Source organism: Mycteria americana, chromosome 1 (genome assembly GCF_035582795.1).
Source record: "Mycteria americana isolate JAX WOST 10 ecotype Jacksonville Zoo and Gardens chromosome 1, USCA_MyAme_1.0, whole genome shotgun sequence".
Taxonomy (NCBI): Eukaryota; Metazoa; Chordata; class Aves; order Ciconiiformes; family Ciconiidae; genus Mycteria; species Mycteria americana.
In genome coordinates, this window is record NC_134365.1 from 128,660,197 (window position 1) to 128,681,330 (window position 21,134).

At 36.4% G+C, this 21,134-nt stretch overlaps 1 protein-coding gene across 1 annotated transcript in view; it reads left to right on the forward strand.

The window, feature by feature from the left end:
- The window catches only part of CFAP47 (cilia and flagella associated protein 47), a 358,571-nt gene that overhangs the window by 187,990 nt on the left and 149,447 nt on the right, over window positions 1–21,134 (forward strand). The window contains exons 49-50 of the mRNA XM_075491883.1: window positions 7,051–7,162; window positions 17,378–17,515. Coding sequence (XP_075347998.1) covers window positions 7,051–7,162; window positions 17,378–17,515 — 250 coding nt within the window. The remainder of the gene's footprint in view (window positions 1–7,050; window positions 7,163–17,377; window positions 17,516–21,134) is intronic.

Genomic DNA, 21,134 nt, shown 5'->3' on the forward strand with positions numbered 1-21,134 from the left:
GTTAAAGTTGTTTCCTTTCAAGCTTAACTATATCTCAGTGGAGCTAGAAAATAGGCAGAATAGCTCCAGTATTTTTGCTATTTTGGCCTAATTTATTAAAAATGCACTTTTATCAAGATCTGTCTCATTGTGGAAAGGCAATTCAATATATAGCAGTTAAACAGGAGAAGGGTGAGGAAGTAGTGGCAATGACGGCATAAGCGTATTAGAAGCTGGAGTACATTACGTCAGGATGTTCAGCCAGGGAAAGTCAACAGGGAGAATGATACAAAAGCAATGCGTGTGTGTGGGGGGGTTGCTGCATATTTGGGCTTGTGAATTTGGCAAAATTATGAAGAGAGCTATGACTTTATCTTTTGGCACAAAGGTTTAGATAGTAATGTAGATTAGTTGATTCAGCATCGAGTTTTATTAATTATAGAATTAATAATTATTATAGAATATATTAATATATATTCTTTATATTATTCTAGAACAATTAATATAGAAACAGGCATTCAGATTTAAGTTTGCGCAGCTGAAACTCCAGATCATAAGGGAAACCTTCACTAATCAGTCGTTGTGTTTCATACTCATGTTTTGTAATCTCTTTTTTAATACTAATTGCTTTACAGCATAAATAGTATTCATGAAACTACATGTATAATTAGAAAAAATGTTAAATACAGTACTGCTGATAGATGTTTTATTTCTAAATTCATTGGGTACTTTGTCATTTCAGACGTGCAAGTTTTTGTATTTTAATTTCCTATTTTGTGTTTTGTGAAAACAGACATAGAAAGAATTCCAACTCTTTGGCTTGGCTTGCATAACTTAAAACAGTCTTCTTACAATCTTCCTAACACCTTAAAGAACTAAGGAAAGTTGTTTGTGTCCTTGCTGGAGAGGATGGGAGGAGGGTGGTGTGCACTGTAGTTTACCTTGCAGTCCCAGTTCTCTGATCATATAGACTTGGGGCATTTTGAAGCATACCATGGCTGTCTTTCTACCCTCGAAGGGAAAACTGCATGAAATGGCAATGCGCACTCAGATTTCACCTTGGCATGCAGCTGTGAAGCCGTACGTAGGCTGTGCATATAGGTGAGGACAATAGGGTACACCTTCTTATGAGAACTTTAGGAAGAGTTTGGGAAATGTGATTGCAGAAGGCATACTGACAGGAAAAAAGCTATTTAGAATTTTGAAATTCTGGGATCGGGCTGTATAGCACATTAGAAGCACGTATATTTATGGAGTAGTGTGATTATAACTGAATTAGTAAAAACTTTGTTAAACCAAAGCATTAGCAGGAAGAATCACAGAATCATAGAATACCAGGTTGGAAGGGACCTCAAGGATCATCTGGTCCAACCTTTCTTGGCAAAAGCGTGGTCTAGACAAGATGGCCCAGCACCCTGTCCAGCTGAATCTTCAAAGTGTCCAATGTTGGGGAATCCACCACTTCCCTGGGAAGATTATCGCAGTGGCTGACTGTTCTCATTCAGAAAAATTTTCCTCTTGTGTCCAGTCAGGATATCTCCAGGAGTAACTTGTACCCATTACCCCTCGTCTTTTCCATGTGACTCCTTGTAAAAAGGAGTGTCCATCTACTTTGTAGCCACCCTTTAAATACTGGAACATGGTGATAAGATCTCCCCTAAGCCTTCTTTTCTCAAGGCTGAACAAACCCAGTTCTCTCAGCCTTTCCTCATATGGCAGGCTTCCCAGTCCTTTGAGCATCTTTGTGGCCCTTCTCTGGACCCTCTCCAGCCTGTCCACATCTTTTTTGCATAGTGGGGACAGTATTCCAGGTGTGTGGCCTGACAAGCGCTGAGTAGAGTGGGATAATGGCTTCTTTATCTCTGCTCGTTGGTGCAGCCCAGCATCCTGTTGGCTTTCTTTGCCGCAGCAGCACACTGTTCACTCATATTGAGCTTGTTGTCCACCAGGACCCCCAGATCCCTTTCCTCAGAAGACTAAATTTTAGACACAACATGGGAAAAGAACACTATCAGATGGAAAAATAGTATTTTTTTAAAGTCCAATTACTGTTAAGATATTGTGGGAACAGTGGAAAACCCATGGAAAGAAAGAAGGAGAATTAGAGGTGCATAAAGAGCAAAATCAATTGACAAATTTTAGCAAATATTTTGAGTATCATTAAATGATTTCCAGAGTTTGAGAGGTGAAAAGATGAAATAGATCAAGTGAATGAATGACCAATTATGAAGAGAGAGCTAATGCACAGAGATGAGGAGTTAACTAGAGCTATCTCAAGGTAACGAGTCTACCTCTGTCTTTACAAAAGGATTCCATTCTCTATAAATTAGTGATGAACTCATTTACTACCGAGGGAGCAGTGGAGATGCACAACTACTATTTACAGTAAAAAACTGCATAATTTTTCATGGGAAAATACTATGCATTTCAAAAGCTAACGTCTGTAAACTAGCTTCTGATGTCTGGTGCCTAACTTCTAGAAGTTTTCATGAAAATGGGAGAATTAAAAACAGCCAAGTTAAATGCGTTACTGTAGTCAAGCATAATTTCTGAAATTTTCAAAATATATTCTTCAGTTATTTTAAAGTAGTCAGAAGAGAAATCAGAAATCTGCAGATCTATCATTCCAGCATGATTTCTGCAGAATGTATGTAAAGATGAATCTTTGCTTTCATTAAGGATTAGAGTGGTGATGGAAGAAAAAAAGACCTTAAAAGTAAAGTGAGCTTTTAAGTTAATATAAACAGTATCATTTTTATGCCTGTCATATATGCATATAATACTTAATAAAAATTTGCACACAATCTCATGCATATGATTCTAGATTGTTAAAAGCAAAGTTATTTCTGGCCCTGGGAAGTCTTTTGAACGGCAATAAAGAGAATCAGAGGATTTATATGATTTAATTCATACTATGAAACAACAACCCCTTCAGCGCCTTTGAAAGCTTTCATAAATAGGGATAAAAGAGGTGACAAAGTTCTGAGCTGCTGGTTGCTTTCTTTTAGACACTTCTTGCCTTGAAATCCACAGTTTTAGACAGCCATCTGGGTTCTCTGTCTAACTGGAGAAAGTAGGCACCCAGCAACAGAACTCTAAAAGACCCAGCAAAAGGAATGGAGAATCACAGAATCACAGAATCGTATAGGTTGGAAAAGACCTTTAAGATCATCGAGTCCAACCGTAAACCTAACACTGCCAAGACCACCACTACACCACGTCCCTAAGCACCTCATCCAAACGTATTTTAAATACCTCCAGGGATGGCGACTCAACCACTTCCCTGGGCAGCCTGTTCCAATGCTTGATAACCCTTTCGGTGAAGAAAAATTTCCTAATATCCAGTCTAAACCTCCCCTGGCGCAACTTGAGGCCATTTCCTCTCGTCCTATCACTTGTTACCTGGGAGAAGAGACCGACCCCCACCTCTCTACAACCTCCTTTCAGGCAGTTGTAGAGAGCGACAAGGTCTCCCCTCAGCCTCCTTTTCTCCAGGCTAAACAACCCCAGTTCCCTCAGCCGCTCCTCATAAGACTTCTGCTCCAGACCCTTCACCAGCTTCGTTGCCCTTCTCTGCACACGCTCCAGCACCTCAATGTCTCTCTTGTAGTGAGGGGCCCAAAACTGAACACAGTATTCGAGGTGCGGCCTCACCAGTGCCGAGTACAGGGGCACGATCACTTCCTTAGTCCTGCTGGCCACACTATTTTTGATACAAGCCAGGATGCCATTGGCTTTCTTGGCCGCCTGGGCACACTGCTGGCTCATATTCAGGCGGCTGTCAACTAACACCCCCAAAATCATATAACACCCCAGAATCATATAACCAGCCCAGTAGTGAAATAGTAAGACATATTTTCTCTCTGGATCTTTAGTTAATCTCTTCAATTTGAGCAGATTAGGGCCAAGGGGTTTGTTCCAAGATCTACAGGTCTGGCCAGTGCCCTAAACTCCTGGTTGTTTGGTAAAAAAGTATTGTTATAACTCCTTTCTGGTCTTACAGATTGGATCAGCATGAAGCAGACTTCAGATATCCATGGAAAATTGCCTAATTTGGGATCCCTGATGGAGTTCAGTCATAAAGTATGCATGGCATGGCTATCCACTGTCAAGGAAAAAACAATTTGGGCTCTATCCAGGAGTGAAAATATTAGCTTTCTTTACAGGGGTAGGTTACAGCTCAGTGGAGAAAATAAGTGTATACCTTTCGGAAGTAGGTGCCCATTTTTTATTTTTTTTAAAATCTAGCCAAATTTGAGAACTGTTAGTTTCTGGTGGTTCTGACCAGTAAGAAATTCATAGGTATGGTGACAAGAAGATATGATTGCTTGTCCATTGCCCGTCTCTCATCCCATCCCTATTAAACAAAAAACTGACAAAAGGAAGACGAACCCTCCTCAAGAGACAGTGTAGCATACTATGTATATATATTTGTACATATATGTGTGTGTGTGTATACTTTATGCAAGAGAAAATGGACTTACTCGATTAACACTAACTCGATTAACACATTAGCACTTACTCGATTAACACGTGACTCCTACACCATGAAAGACAAAATCTTTCTTAGCTCTACTATAAAATATGGGACCTGCAAAAATAGATGTCAACTGTAATGTGTTTCTGGAAAAGTGTGGGAAAGTTTGAGATCGCCAGTATCTTTGAACACTGAAACAGCAGTGCATTTGTTATGTAAACATCCCAGATGATTCTAGGAAGTGAACCATGTCCAACACTAAGAAAAGAACAAAGCAAAAAACCCAGCAATCTTATCAATCTGATGCAGGGGAGGTAAGGGAGAATTCCTTCTTGTCTCTTGATATGGGCACCTGGATTCAAACACTGAAACAGTGACCATGTATGTACTATCATTACTTCATTGCTTATACTCGGCTTTTTCCTGTTTGTTTATACAGTAACTTCCTTAAGGTTAACAACATAATTTTAAAATCATTTAACTTCTGTTAACTCACTACTCCATTTGGAAAGGTATCCAAAACTTCTCTTGAATGATGGAAAATCATCAAATTTCCGGTCCATATTTATTCATCAGCAATCCGTATCTGTTTCATGTTTATAGTCAACTATACCAGTAGTGTTCCTTTTACTTGGACGTTTTTTGGTAGAAACTAGTCTGATATGTCCAGTCTTTGACAGAAGCGGTATTACCCTACTTTCCTGCATTTTATCCAATTTTAATTAATCACATTTATCCTACTTTTGCATCTGCTCCATGTTACTTTTTCCTCAAAAAACCCATCTCATTTTAATTAATCTTATTTCTATCCCTAATCATTTGCAGTCACTTCTGTTATCCTATCCTTGTTTTTTAGGTACTTAGCCTTTACTTTCATATACGTTACTAACTTCATTGTAAACTGGAGTAGCCCATAAATGTAGGATCATGCCTAATTTATTGTTTATCTTGTATGAAGTGAAACTTCCCTATCCTCAGTGTGTAGCAGCCCCTCTTTTCCTATGCTTTCTCTTTGTTGTTAATAGTTAGATTTTTTTTTTTCAAATTTTTTTCCAAGTGCCAGTCAACAAAGCTTTCCATCATTCTTTTTGGCCAGTTTTTTTCTTGACAGTTAATCTCTTTTCCTGTTCCTTTTGGTTGTTGGACTTCTAATATCCAGCTTGAAATGCAGATTTATTGGGGAAGAGGAAGATGATTGTTGCCTTACAGTTTTTTTTCTCTGTTACTTGGAATAGAAGTTCTAGGTTGTACTAGCACTTGAACAAAGGATTATATTAACATAAGTACTCCAGAGAGGACAAACATTATATGCAATGATTGGCTGTAATAGAAGACAAGATGATCTTAGAATTGTTTTCTTCTACAGAAAATATGAACAAAACTTATTTACTAAAAAAAAAAAAAATGTTACCTTTGGGGAGGAAGAAAATGATTCATTCATCTAATGGATGGATCTGTTGCTAAAGAGATCTTTGTAGAATCAAAGTCTCCACTTGGATGCTTGACAGGGTAACTGTAGTCATTAATGAAATGAATAAATGAACTGGAAAAAAAAATGATCAAGCCTTTCTGACTTGACTTGTGATTTCACTCAAAATTCACCTAAACAACACAGAGACAATTTTATTATTTAATGTCATAAGAAATTACAGCATGCTACAGTACTACATGATATCCTGAAAATATTTTTTAAAAGGACTCCATGCCTCAATGGAAAATTGTCACCTGTAGTCAGACGTCCACTGCAGAAATTGCAGTGTCAATTTAAAATACCATCACTCAGCAGCAGTTTGCTCCACCCAGTGGCAGAGGTAACAGAAGAGAGGGTGTGAGCAGAAGCATTCACACAGTCCACCTGCTGGCTTTCTGCACAACCAGTGACTTAAACAGATAATCATCAGCTGTGGTTGGTAATGCCCCAGACTTGAATGTCTCTTCCATGAGCAGCTGACCATAGAGCCTGTAGCAAACTTACACAAGCAACAAAGAAATAAGATGCAATTAAAAAATACCCTCAGCCTATATTCCTGCAATCAGCTTTATAGTTTACAAAATCTAAAATTCAGCATATGAAAATTGTATTGGTCTTTTCATTGTTCAAATAGTTACTGTGTATACCATTGCATACGTGTCATTTACAAAATACAACAGATCAAAAAAGCATGGTTTAATATCACTTGAGGTATAGCAATTGATGTTAACACTTCAGATTTTGCTTTGCTCTGCTCCGTCTAGTTAGAAGGATCTCTACTGCTAAACCTCATTGTTACACTTCTAAAGAAAATGTATGTAAAATATTAAGGGCCTGACTGTGCAACTACGCATATGTAAGTAGTTCCATGGTCTAAGTGAGATACTTTTACTCGCGTTGAGCAATGACTTCAAAATTTGTGCTTGGTATGATCTGTATATGCCAGCACTACTCTTACAGTATGTATTCTTTTCATGTGCATGAAGGCTAGGACTTACCAGTAGCATACTTTGTATCATACTCTACTTTTCAAAGCAAGTGGAATGGGTATTGTGTCTATAGTGTTCTTGCAACAGTAACTTGCTTTTGATGATTTTTCCTCTTTGTGAATTCTCTTCACCAGGTATCTTCAGATCTTTCAATAGTGGGTGGTGCACCTGTTATTACTGTAGAACCAGATGACACAGTCGCTTACACTTTGAGTGTATCTCCGTGGAGACGAGGAATCTTTCAAGGTACAACATAGAATCCAAATATATAAAATTCCTATAAATTAGCAGATTAAATCTGTTTACATTTAATGCTTACATTTCTGTTCAGCGTAACCTTTTTTTCTGGAAGTAAGGCTATAATTACTGGTGATACTGGTTTTTAAGCTGGTTCATATTTTTATTTGTGAATGTATATTACTGCTAAAAATGTGGTCAGGTCCTTCAAAAATGCCAGCATATGTGCAACTTTATGCATTTAATTGGTCCCATGAAAACTGACTCAATAGGAATTAATGATTTTGAATTATCACCAAGTTCTTGGGTCTGAATTTAATTTTTCAAAAACTGTTGAATAGCTGTAGTTATCTTAGCACTACTAGAACCAAAGATTTAAAGGCAGAGACCAGAATTTGATTCTTTCCCTTGATTGAAGTACAATTTGTTGACCACAAGGCAAGAGTACATACATAGAATGTAGTGAATCCGATTCCTTCTTTGAGATGTGTAGAGGCTAGCAATATCTAAAATTAATTGTAAATAATTTGCGTCAGTCCATGTTTATACTGGTATTCTTATGATACAATGGTACTATTATGATACAACAGCAAGATTCTTGCTTGTTTTAACTAACATCAGCATGTCATATTTAATGTTTTGTCCTAAAAATAGTTTTTTAAACAAATATTTTTTTAAAAATTCACATTTCATAATTTTCAAATGCTTAGTAATAATTATACAATTCTGTGGTGCTCATTCTTTACCTCAGAACCTGAAAAGCACGACTGTGAGAATGAGGCTGTACAATCAGTCGTCTTCTTCCCTGTAGAGTAGCTATTGTAACTCTCAGCAAAGGAACGTACGAGAGTCTGTTTGGGAGGGAATTATGGGAACAGAAGAGACTGTCTTAAAGTAACTGCATAGTGCTCAGGAAACCTAGACTTGAACAACTTCTTAAATAAAATGACTCCTGATATTGGATAAATTTTTAAATCCAAAATGCTCAGTGATAGTTTTGATTTTGTGGGTTCCTAACTCCAAACACTTGATTCTGCTGCCTTCTTAGACAATTGAGATTAATGACAGCTGTTTTCTCAACATTAAAAAGCTACTAAGTTTTGTCCCTGAGGATGCCAAATTAGTTTGCTCTTTTGGCCATTTTCGTGGCCATTCTGAGGTGTAAAATATAAATAATAATGCCATCTCTATTCACAGGTGATTTGTGAAAAGAAATTAATACTTGTAACAATGCTTGGCCTAGAGACAAATTTCACTTTCTCTGAATAGGAGTCAGATTTCAACGAAATTCGTGACCATCAAAAGTGTTCACCAGGAAATATTGAGGATGTACTATATTTTAACTTAAAGATTTAGGAATATTATCTTCTGGCATAGAAAATCCCCAATTCTTTTATACATACTGAAAGTTTCAGTGGAAGAGGTTCCAAGGGATCTATCATACAGCAAATTAATACCAAGTGGTAAAAGCCATGCCTTCAAAGGGACAGAGATGGCATGTTCAGGTTGACATCTCCTGTGTTCTATCATTCCCCTAACTTCTGTTACCATTGTTTCCATTATGTTTGGAAGTATTATATGTTCACTGAGTGAAAAAACCAGAGAACAGTCAGTCTCTCTAACCCGACAGAAAAGTTATTGGTTCAAAGGCTGGGAAGCCACAAACGCTCTTTTTTCAGAAAACGGTTCCTTTATTTTATGCTTTAAAATAACTTGAGAGAAGGCTGAAGTTATCCTTTGAAAAGAGACAGGGCCCAGTTCTCTACCATCCACCCCCTGGCTCAGTGCTTGCTTTAATCACTATGTTCATTCTTCCTCTGGAGCAGGGATGGTTTAGGTTATGTCACAGAAATTTGTGCACGCTCTCTAATCATTCAGCTGCTGTAGGAGGGAGTGAGGTGGAGGGAAGAAAGGTCACTGTCACAGGTTTGAAAGGCAGCTGCTGATTTTGCTGTCTGATGTTAGGTGTGATATAAACGTAAGTACGGGGTGTCCTATCTAAGGTAACATCAGTTAGGAAGTGCTTACTTTGTGGCTTCAAGGAGAACGGAAGTCAGTCTGCTTTGTACTGTGCAAGGCTGGGAAGTCATATTTGTTCTCCAAAGCAGAATTTTCAGCTCCTGGGAAAGTTTAATGTCAAAGCAGAGATATATATGAATTTTTGGCACTTTTAGGATTTTTCAGCAGCCAGCCTGAAGCTTGAGGATCACAGATTAGATATAGGTGATTCAAGTGGGAATTAATTAGGACTCAGGAATCTTAGTCCTTTCTAGGTTCGGGATACTACAGGTAAAGGATAAACACCCAAAAAGAAAGGTACTCTTTATTCAGTTTGGTCAATTAGTTTAGAGGGAAGTAAATAATCCATGGGGCAAATATGTTGAATGATTGACAATAAAAAGCAATGCTCAAAAGCTATCCACAGAGTGAGTAAATTTTATCCTGTGGGGAAGAAAGAACAACTATTTAGATATCTAGTTGAAGACTCTGTCATAGTGCTGATGGATGATTTCAAGTTTAGAACTCCCTAACTTGTAAGCATAAAACTTTGTAACCTTGGTGTTCTAGTGCTGTTTTTGTCATATTAAAATAAATTCTCATAAATGGACTTTTACCATATAAATTGTTGTACTGAGCAAATGGTCTGCATTTTTCCTTGACATTCAAAGTCTTTTTCATTGCAAAATTATATAGCTGCAAAATTATACTCCTTTTGCTTTCCTTCTGGCTATTTTATGATTGTTAAGCTAAAAATGGGCCCAGTTCTTTTCAAAAGTCCATTTGGAAGCATTCCAACAGGGGCTAATATTATGTGCTTCATCTGGTTTGTAGCTGTATGACAGCTTTAACATAGAAATAATAGCTAATAAACATCTCACACAAGGTTCTGGCACCAGATAAAATTCTTCAGCAATCTGTTTTCTAAGTAATAGAGCAATTTCCTTTAGGTTTGATAAAGCATCTTCTACATATTACTTTATCTTTTATCAAACTCTTATTTCTGTTTTCCACAGAGTAGACCAGAATTTTTCCAGAATAGATCAAAGCTTATAATACTTGACTATTTCTTGTGCAAAAAATACACACCTGTTATAGTCAGTATCCTTTTATCCATAAAAATTTCGTAGCTTTTGGAAAGGAGCTTTCTACTTTTATGAATCAGATTTCATTTATTTTTTAAGTATATCTGTACTTAGTAGGCAGCACTTTTCCATGCCACTTGGAGTTTTTGAAGCTTACACTGAGGAAAAAGAGCAGTATATTACATGGCCTGTCAGATGGAGCTGTAGGACAATTTTAATGAGATGGTGAAGATCATGCCAATACATTCTGGCCTGTAAATGAGTTGATTAAACTTGTTTGTTTAACAGTATTTCCCTTCAACACTTGTGTGACATCTGATTTTAAAGAAAATATTGTCCATTTCTTTGTTTGGGGGAATTCTGTAAATTGATCTGCTGATTGCTGTAATTTCAATGGAATAATAAAATCACATGCGGGAGGAAGACCGTCTCTGTAGCTTCTTGTAGCCGTGGCCTGTACCTGTCGGTACCTTTGCTTTAAGCACTTCCTCTTCAGCTGGGAAACCCTAACACACTGAGACTAATTCATCTGTAATAAAGACAAAGTTAGAAGGATATTCTGGTGGCTAGATTACCATGAATGGCTCAGGCATACCTCCACTGCTGGATCACTGGAGTTTGCTGAGGAAGGGCTGCTCTATTTGTACATGCCACCACCTGGCAAGATGATCCCCAGCATACCCTTTCCATCTATCCTAGTGCAGTTGGAGTCGCATACTCCTGTGCCCTTTCATATCATGGTTTTATTGTCACATTAAGAACAGACTGTGAGATTTATATATAAAACAATTCACCTCTTTATTAAATGCCAGAAAACCATATATGAATGGTAGCTGACAGTGGGATTTGCCAGTTGCTCATTTCTCCTATATATGAGTCTTAAAGCTTATTCTGCTTCTTTTTCATTGATGCAGGGAGCAATTCATTTAGTTTCAGTATACCAACAAGTAGTAGGATTTACAGAAACTCTTTAGAATTTACATATATCATCATAGAGGTTTTCCTGTGCAAAATAGAGTTTATAAAGTTTTGTTGTAACCTACAGTAAATATCTTTTTTTGTCAGTAGAAAAATTGCCAGAAGAAAAATTGGCCAAAGCTATAGCTTACATAAATTACACTCATCTTTTTAAGTTATCTCATCTCTTCTGTGGAACTTTTCTGAGGCAGCAACTATACATTGATTTCATTGGCCAGAAAAAATCAGGAAAAAATAAAACCCCCTCCTCCTCCTCCCAAAACCTATGCTTATTAAGATCATGTTGGTATATTTAAACCACAAGCCAAACATTTCTGTATCTTCTCAGATTTGTGTGGTGAATTCCATGGCCACATAGCCTTCTGTTCTTGTTTCCAGTTAAAATATTGGGATATTGTGGGCTTTTATAATCTCTCTGCACCAGAAAATAATCATGTACAATACATATCTTTCAAATAGTCCATTCAAATTATACAGAAAGGAAAAAGTGGAATATTTCTTGCTTTCTTCATTGGATTCAGGGATGTGGTATTGTAGTGTATAGCCAATGAGTCAGTCTAACATGTGGTGTTGCAATTACAATTTTATTGGGAAATAAAACAGTCTCCCTCCTTTTAAAGAGATGCATGTTCTCTAAAGCAATATAATAAAAGGCTTCGGTAGTAATATGTGGACTGAAGCTGTATAAAATGTTTAAACACTGGATAGTAAAGCTAGAAAATTTGCAACAATGTTTTGACCAAGAAACTTTTAAAAGCAATGTTGTATCAGCAAAAAGAAAACTTCCACAATTTATGTCATTTTTAATTATTAATTTTCAGTATAATTCTAGGAATACTTGTATTGTTGCTTTGGCAAGTTTAGTATTTTTTGTTATGAAATGTGTATATGCCAAAGGACAGCTGAGGAGTGGTATTTTCTAAAATACTTATGGTGACATAATTCTGTGGCCAACTGAATCAGTGTATCTTTGTGATGTACATAAAGTGTTGTTTTTGCATGTATGCTTTAAAAATTGTCAACCATGATATTTTGACCAGTTACATTGTTATATAATGTATGACAGAGAAGTCAGAACTGAACAAATAGATGCAAGAAAAAACCAAACATTGGGGACTGTTATTCTTGGACAAATTATCATTTATCAGTGGCTTTGCAGAATCAATAAGGTAATATAAGATATTTCTGCCTTTGCTGAAGACAGTGGAAGCAACAGAGGGTTCTGTAGGATGACAGTGCATTCACAGCTGAAAGACTAAAACTTACTGTATCAAAGCCCTTACATAACATAGGAGCCAAGCTCAGCAGAACCTTATGAAAAAATGTAAACATGCTTATTTGTTATTTTAAATCAGTGATATTTGATGCAGTGTTTCTGCACCTTTCAAATGTATTTTTTATTACTTCATAGAGTGCTAAGGACTTCTTATTACTCATCATTGTAAAAAAGTCTTTTTCCCATCCTGCAAAACACCTTTTGATTGGATTCTTTTTGTAGCCCGTAATTTGAATAAATTCATATATTTATCTATCATCAGCTATCTTAATCCCCAGTAGTGATCATTGGATTGCACCATTCACTCCCGAACCAGGAGAGCATTCTGCTTAGGACAATATTATACTTCCTGGGACAACAGCCTGCCTTAATTTAAAGAATCAAGTAATGCAGAGTATAATATGTACTAAGTATCCTCACTGAGAAGGATTCTGCATTCTATATTTGACTTTAAATTAATACACTTTTTTTTTATTTGCAGTTTTTGCCAGCAATGGTTTTCTTTTTTTCCCCCTAATAAAAAATTTAAATAGCTTTGAGCCAGTAGTAGCACTTTGGTGCCCATGAAAATTATGAAAGACAATTTATGAATATTTTAAGATTAAGCAGATAAACTGAGTTTAAAAATGTATGCCATCTGTAGTAAAGCTGATTGGTTTTTATTGAAATACTTTGACAGATTTAATTGAGTACCTTGCAGAGACCTGAATACATTACATCCGTCAAGTCACCTTTATTGATCAAGATTTTAACCTCATTGTTATTAACTCTGTTTGTTTGAGATCTGTTTTCCATAAAGAAAGAAAATTGAGTGTCAGCAATTATAGTGCAATTCTTCACTGATTTTTTGATTGTGTGATTGCTGGATTAACAGGACAGCAGTTTAACAATTCAAGTAGTTTTAAGTTGCCATAGTTCTCCCATTAGCTCTTGAAATATTCTTGAGCATTAGCAATTTACAGTTCTGGAACTTTTCAAGCATTCCAAGACTTGCTGCAAATAAAAATTAATTATTCAGAGTTCTTCAGCCAATTATTTTGATGCTTTTGAGAGCACATTTTGTACAGAACCAAAAAAGTTAGTTTGTTTTACCATCCCCCTACTTACTGCTGAAATAAAAATTTTTAAACTGTGAACATTTGCGTTCTGTCCCTCTTTCTCTCACACACACGTATGCACAATACAATATTCTGAAATACAGACCAATGGTAAAGAAAACCCTCCATTGTCACTGGAAGCAAGGACTATAAGGAAAAAAATTAGTTAAATTTTAAACTGAAGTGAAACAAAATATTCTCTACTGTAAGGATGCTTTAGAATTTATGAATTTAGTGCTTTTCAGCATTTGCTCAAGTATTTTTAATCAACTTTAAAGCTATAATTTTGCATTTTTTTTCTCATTTGCTTATAATCGTTGACGTCTCTCAAGTATATTGATGGTTAGGATGGTATTTAAAATTAGTGAAGTCTTTCTCTTGCACTTTGCTTCTCTCTAATACTGTGCTGCAATAAACCAAAATTACATTAGGATTATGTATTGAGACATAAAATCAGATTGATTAGTCAGTATTTATCCTAAGATCCATTAGCTATTAGTGCCATCAAATATGTCCTCCTACATCAATATCTATATACCTTGAGCATTTTCTTCAGACTTTATTCCCCTGAGCTTTCCATAATGGTTTTATTTTTTTATTGTACTTACACATCTACCTTGTCTTTGAAGATTTTTTTAAAATATTCAATCATTTCCTGAAATTGCAATCACTCTTCTGCTTATTTGGACACAATTTCTGGCTTCTGCACTGTGATTAATTTTAGGAATTTGTAAAAATTTTCCATTTAAAATGGTTTTTGTTTTAGTTTTAATTATTTTTATTTTATTATTTTATTTGTATTTATATAGATTTTTCTTATCAGAGGGAAGAAAATCTGGGATTCTAATATTTTTTAATTTAAAAGTATATAGTTCCTTTCTCTAGATTTGAGTACACACCTATTTCAATTTTTTTTGTTTTGTGTTGAACTTTGGTGTTTTATACCTGTGCTACCCAGTTGTCATCTCTCGGAGAGAAAAAACAGTGGAAGTGTAAAGATGATAAACCTTGCTTCCCTGTAATGATTCAGTGTAATCCTTCTTAGCAGAAATAATTTGTCAGTGTTTGTCGTGTTGAAATGGCCACCTGACCATAGAATCGTAGAATGGTTTGGGTTGGAAGGGACCTTGGACCTTGGTTGGACTAGATAGTGCAACCCCCCTGCAATGAGCTGGATATCTTCAACTAGATCAGGTTGCTCAGAGCCCCGTCCAACCTGACCTTGAATGTTTCCAGGAATGGGGCATCTACAACCTCTCTGGGCAACCTGTTCCAGTGTTTCACCACCCTCATCGTAAAAAATTTCTTCCTTATATCTGGTCTAAATCTACTCTCTTTTAGTTTAAAACCATTATGTGTTGTCCTATTGCAACAGGCCCTACTATCTAGTTTGTCCTCATCTTTCTTATAAGCCCCCTTTAAATATTGAAAGGCTGCAATAAGGTCTCCCTGGAGCCTTCTCTTCTCCAGGCTGAACAACCCCAACTCTCTCAGCCTTTCTTCATAGGAGAGGTGTTCCAGCCCTCTGATCATTTTTGTGGCCCTCCTCTGGACCCGCTCCAACAGGTCCATGTCTGTCTTGTGCTGAGGACCCCAGAGCTGGACACAGTACTCCAGGTGGGGTCTCACCAGAGCAGAGCAGAGTAGCAGAATCATCTCCCTCAACCTGCTGGCTACTCTTCTTTTGATGCAGCCCAGGATTCAGTTGGTTTTCTGGGCTGTGAGTGCATATCGCTGGCTCATGTCCAGCTTTTCATCCACCAGTACTCCCAAGTCCTTCTCTGCAGGGCTGCTTTCAATCCCTTCATCCCCCAGCTTGTATTGATACCAGGGGTTGCCCTGACCCGGGTGCAGGACCTTGCACTTGCCTTGTTGAACCTCGTGAGATTCACATGGGCCCAGTTCTTGAGCTTGTCCATGTCCCTCCGGATGGCATCCTGTCCCTCAGGCGGGTCAACTGCACCACTTAGCTTGGTGTCGTCTGCAAACTGGCTGAGGGTGCACTCAATCCTGCTATGTCATTGATGAAGAAATTAAACAGTACTGGTCCCAGTATGGATCCCTGAGGGACACCCCTCATCACGGATATCCTTCTGGACATTGAGCCGTTGACCACTACCCTCTGGATGCGACTATCCAACAAATTCCTCATCCACCGAACAGTCCATCCATCAAATCGGTGTAGCTACCTTTGAGCATATCCTGAATAAATTTTGCTTTTCTAAGACTTCCTGGTAGCATTGGGCTTTAGTTATGTTTTATTTGCCTCTTTTCTTTTTTCTTTTAAGAATAACATCCCTCTAGCATAATATTATTATCAAAATTAACCTTGAGGCCATTTTATTAAGATTGATCCCCCCTGAAATTAAATTAAACTAGAAGGTTTAATGAAGCCATCTGCAGAAGTCTGTGATTCAGGGAAGAAAGTTAAACCTTGAGGACTGTAAATGAAACGGGTGTGCACAGGCATGTGTACAGGAGGCTTGATCAGCTCCTGGCTGCTAAAGTCATGTTGACTTCCTGAGCCAGTTGTTGTGACCAGTTTGGTGCCATCTCTCCCCCTCACCGCTGATCCCTTTTCCAGGTTCCACATGAGCCTTGCTATTTAGCTTTAGCTATTCCTGCTAGTAAGATGCTAAATTCTGCTAGTCAGGGAGCACAGCACGTCCTCCCTGCCATGTGGTCTGTTACCACACATCCATCCCACTCAAAGCTGGAGAAACAAAAAATACCATTGAATGTAGGTATTTTCAAATCAAGTTGTTCTGGGACTCTCATAAAATTATATTAATTCTCCATTTCAAATTAAAAAAGCTCCACTATGAATAATTTTCCCAAACCCTTAATAAGATACAGTTGCTTAAGTTCCCTTTGGGAGACCATTTCACATATATTCTAATGATCTCGAATAGGAAAATTTCTTACTGTATAATATGATAAAATAATCACCTCCTCAAATTAGTTTTTCATCGTACATATGAGACAAGAATTAAACCTGCAACATATATTTATTTCAGCTTTGAAACTCTCCATAATGTACTGAAATATTGAGGGACAGTCATTTAGATAAAATAGTAATGATATTTCCAAGAAATTGTATAGATTTGAAATTCTTAGTCAGAGGCACATAATGCAAGAAACAAAACCTGATTGTTTAAAACTGGTATATAAAATCTTCCAGAATAACATTAGCGTTGTTTAAAGGAACCGTGTACATACTAGATCTTTTTATTAGATTTTGTATTGTCAAATAGAAATCTGCATTTTTAACTGGAAAGATTTTTCACTCCAATTTAAAAGTCCTGTTTTTACAATCTCTATGTATTTTATCTTCCCTAAATACTTGATTACAATACAAAAATGTATGACAGGAGTGTTTTAACTATTACATTTATTGTCTTATAGCAGTAGAATGAGACACTGTGATTTAAAAGATAACAGAAACAATCAAGATGATGCACAGATAATTGTGCTGGAAAGAGATACTATTATTTTCTGTCATATTTTATAATCTTTGAAAAGTGTGTTTGCTTGTATTTCGTATGACTGATCTTTAGTTCTGGTAAGTAGAAAAACACTTGTGGGAGAAAAAATGGTTAATTTCCTTGGACTCACTCAAGATGTACTTTTTATTACCATAAATTATAATTCGATCGCTGACACCTGGAGTGGAAGTTTTACTTCATTTTTTATTAGTTTTGAACTGAGGAAATACTCATACATGTTTGGCAGTCTGTTTTATAAAGCTAATGCCCCGGCTAATATAACACCTGGTATCTATTTGTTTTAGGTGTAATTTCATTTGTTGCTGAAGATGAAGACCAACAGCAGTCTCGACATAACAGCTCACCAGAGAAGACAGATGGTGAACAGGCCCTTCAGAAATTGTCAACAGAGACACCACAAACTGTTGATGCAGCAAACATGGGTATGTTTGTTATTATGGCTAAGTTCGTTGTCAGTTTGTATAAACTTATATCATCATTTCTTTTTAAATTAAATGTATATTTTGATGCCAGGCCACACGCCTGCAAACAGTGTTAAGTCAAATGTTTATTCCAGGCATATATGAAACTTCTCCTTTTCTGATTTTTGAAACATTTCAATGAAATTTTAAGCTGAGCTTGTTTTTTCTTTTTCTCTTTTTTTGCTACAATGTTACTGAATGTCACTTTTTGTTGGAGAGGGGCAGCGTTTGTTAAATGCTTTCTTTGAAGAGTATCCAGTAATAGTAATAGTGCTGATGTCAAAGCAGGCCATTTCTGAAATTCACATCGCTCCACTTCATTCCACTGTGGAAAAAAATTTTCTTTTAACTGTCAGTCATAAGTGCTCTTTTGGTTAGTTACAGTAAAATCGAGAGGAGAAAATTCCAGAATACCTGGTTACTTTCAGATTGTCACCTCATAGTTTATTCTAAACAGTTTCTGCATTATTTTTGAGATTGTAAGTGTTCCAGAGGAATACTTTTGTGATTACAAATGTGCACACCAAATAGACAAGGGTGGGGGTTTTTGTCTGTTTTTAAATGGATTTCTCCATTTTCTTCTTTACATTTGGGAATAAAGCTTTGCCTATAGAACTGTGCTTTTTATGCTTTTAATACCTAATTTGGAATGTATTTAAATTATCAAGCATTATATTAGATGGCTAAAGCATTTTTCTTGCAAGGAAAGCTATCAAGGAGAGTTCTTTTTAACCTGAATAAGGTGTTGTTTTAATCAACATCTAGTTCTTAGGAAATTGAGAAGAACTTGCTATTGGAGGTCTCTTTATCTTCTTTACAACTCTAGTTTCACTTTAACAGATTTTACCTAGTTTTAAAAAGAATGAAAAGCTAATTTTATTATTAATAAATAATAACTAATTTGAGTTAATCCAGTGTGAATATCAGAAAGTCTCTTCTTTTATAGTCTATTAATATCTGTATTTAATAATATGTAGAGACTCAGAGATTAGTATCCCAACTCTGATATGAAGCGACCCAAGAATTTACAATCTGTATAGACAGGACAGAGGCAGGAAGAAGACAGAAGCTCAGAGAAGTGAAGTGACTGTCCCTGATCATACCTGTAGCTTAATGTTGGGGAGTATGAAAAAAACCCCATTTTTTCCTCACAAGCCAGAGCCCTATCAATGAATGTACATTGTCTCTCTAATCCACCAGATTCGTTACCACATTCGTTTTTGCTAAATTTTTTATGTGAGTTTTGAAACACTTTTTTTACACAGCTCAGACTCCTGGTGTACTTAGCTTTGTCGTGTGCACTCCACTTCTTTTTAACAGCTGTATTTAAAACTAACAAAATATAGTAAAATGTTCTCTATGATCATCTAGCTCTTATACAAAATCAGATCTTCTAAAATGTTATTTTGTGCAAACATTTGATAATACAATGTGAGTTTAGAATAGAAAAGGAATAGAAGTGGAAGAGAATGATGTAGCCGGACACGGCAAAATGCTGTTTTCAAAAGAAGACAGAAAATAATCAAAAAGAAAATAAGGTGACCAAAGAATTAAGGTTTCCCCATAGTGCTTATGATACAGATAAGACTGTTGCAACAGTGGTAAAATTATAACAAAAAAGCAAAAGACAAGTCAATGCTTGACAAATTGAGGAACAGGGTGTTGAGAAAAAGTCTAGAAATAGTAAATAGAGGATTTCCAAAGCCAAATTAAAAAAAAGTAAACTAAATCCAAAAAGAAATAAAGAGTTTTGTGAAGCCAGTACAGATTCAGTTCTCCTGTCTGGTATGTTTAAAGGGAACACAAGTAATGTTGAACAGTAGTTTTTTTTAAAGTCTGGCATGAAGAGAGATAGAAATAGGAGAAAGTCCTTAAGAAGGCAGTTAGAAAGAAAGGAAATAATCAGTATTTAGCTTTCACTGCTTTTCAAGGTTTGAGAATATTTCCTTTCATTCTCCTCCTACAGCTAGCTTTTTATTTGAATTTTCATGTACAGCAACCCAGAAGGTGGTTGACATTAAAACTCACACAACACATCATTGTAAGTTTACAGAAGAAGGATTTTAACAAAGATTAAATTAAGGTGATATATGCAGACAATGCAGTAGAGATGAGAATTAGCAGGTTTCAAGACATTAGGAGGAATTAATCATAAAAGAAATATCAAGAGTGATGCCAAATACAGGGAAATATTGGAGATAATCTTCAAATCTCTACTGAAAGCCTGCAAATGTCCATTAATTTAACTATGCTTCTATTGTCCAAAGTAAACACTTCTGCTTATGAGATATTTAGGCTTTGCAAAGTTAGGAATCATCAAACCAAAACTATTAGAGGCTGTAATTGAAAGTAACTGAAAATAGAAGGTTAAGTAAGAAAACAGAAGGTTAAGTGAGTGGATTTCTCAATACTGTCCCTATCAGTGATATGAATTGAGGGCATTGTTCATAGGTAGAAAATCTGATGCAAGTTCACTGTTTGCTATTATTATTACTGATAAGCCTTTTGTTCAGTTTGGTTCCCCATTAGCAATGTGAGACTGGCTGCTCCACTTATGCATTTGGAACGTGTTTTTCAAATATGTTAGCGGGTGATTAGTCTAACAACTTGCTGGGAGGGGCCAGGTAATCAGCTCCAACTCAGCTCCCTTTTTCACTGCACGCTAATTTACAAGGATATAACCACTCCAGCATACAGGGTCCCATTGGTAGCTGGAGCAATCTGTACAGTTTATTCATATATGGCTGCATCAAGTTACTGCATCTTATATTTCAGTTACCATCTTTTGCTATTTTTTTGCTACTGTAGAGTTATGTCTTTGTCTTATTGTAACCCACATGTTTCTAGGAAATTATACTAACTCAAGTTTCATGACTGCTAGCAATGTTTAGGGCATCATTAGGATGGCTTTCTAAAGTGGACTTAAAGTAGGACATGAAATGACTCTTCCCTAATACGGTATCACTTAATAATAGAAATTTTTTTCTTCAGTACAGAAGATATACCCTTCCAATGCCCATATCCTAGGAACAGCAAGCTTCCATCTCACCTTTAAATCACCCAGCTGCTTCTAGTCATTTCACAAACCATTATCTTCCATCACAACCATTCATTTGTACTAGACATCTATAACTTTTACAGCTGCAGAAAGTGTCTGCTGAAAATGGCTAAATAGAGATGCAATGTAACAAGGTGTGATCTAACTTACATGATAGTAATAGTCTTTTTCTGAACTTACTTCAAAGAGGAACTAACAGAGTCTTAGCTTTATCCTACACAGTTTTCTTTTACACCTATATTGTTACTGTAGTTTTTAATAAAAATTAATTATTCTATGGCTTTTCAGAGTAGAATGACTGATGGATGTTTCTGAGATTTAGGATTTCTTAATTGCAAAGTGCACACCGCTAGTAGAATGCAAACCACTTGCATTTGACCAGAGGCATCACACACTGAAGAACTGCATCTCAGAGCTGAGAATCCCCATGGCTAATGTTACCGATCTGGGGTAACAGAAAATAGTGGACTTCTGATGTAAAGAAAATTAATATACAGACTTGAATGGGTAGAGGCCAAAACA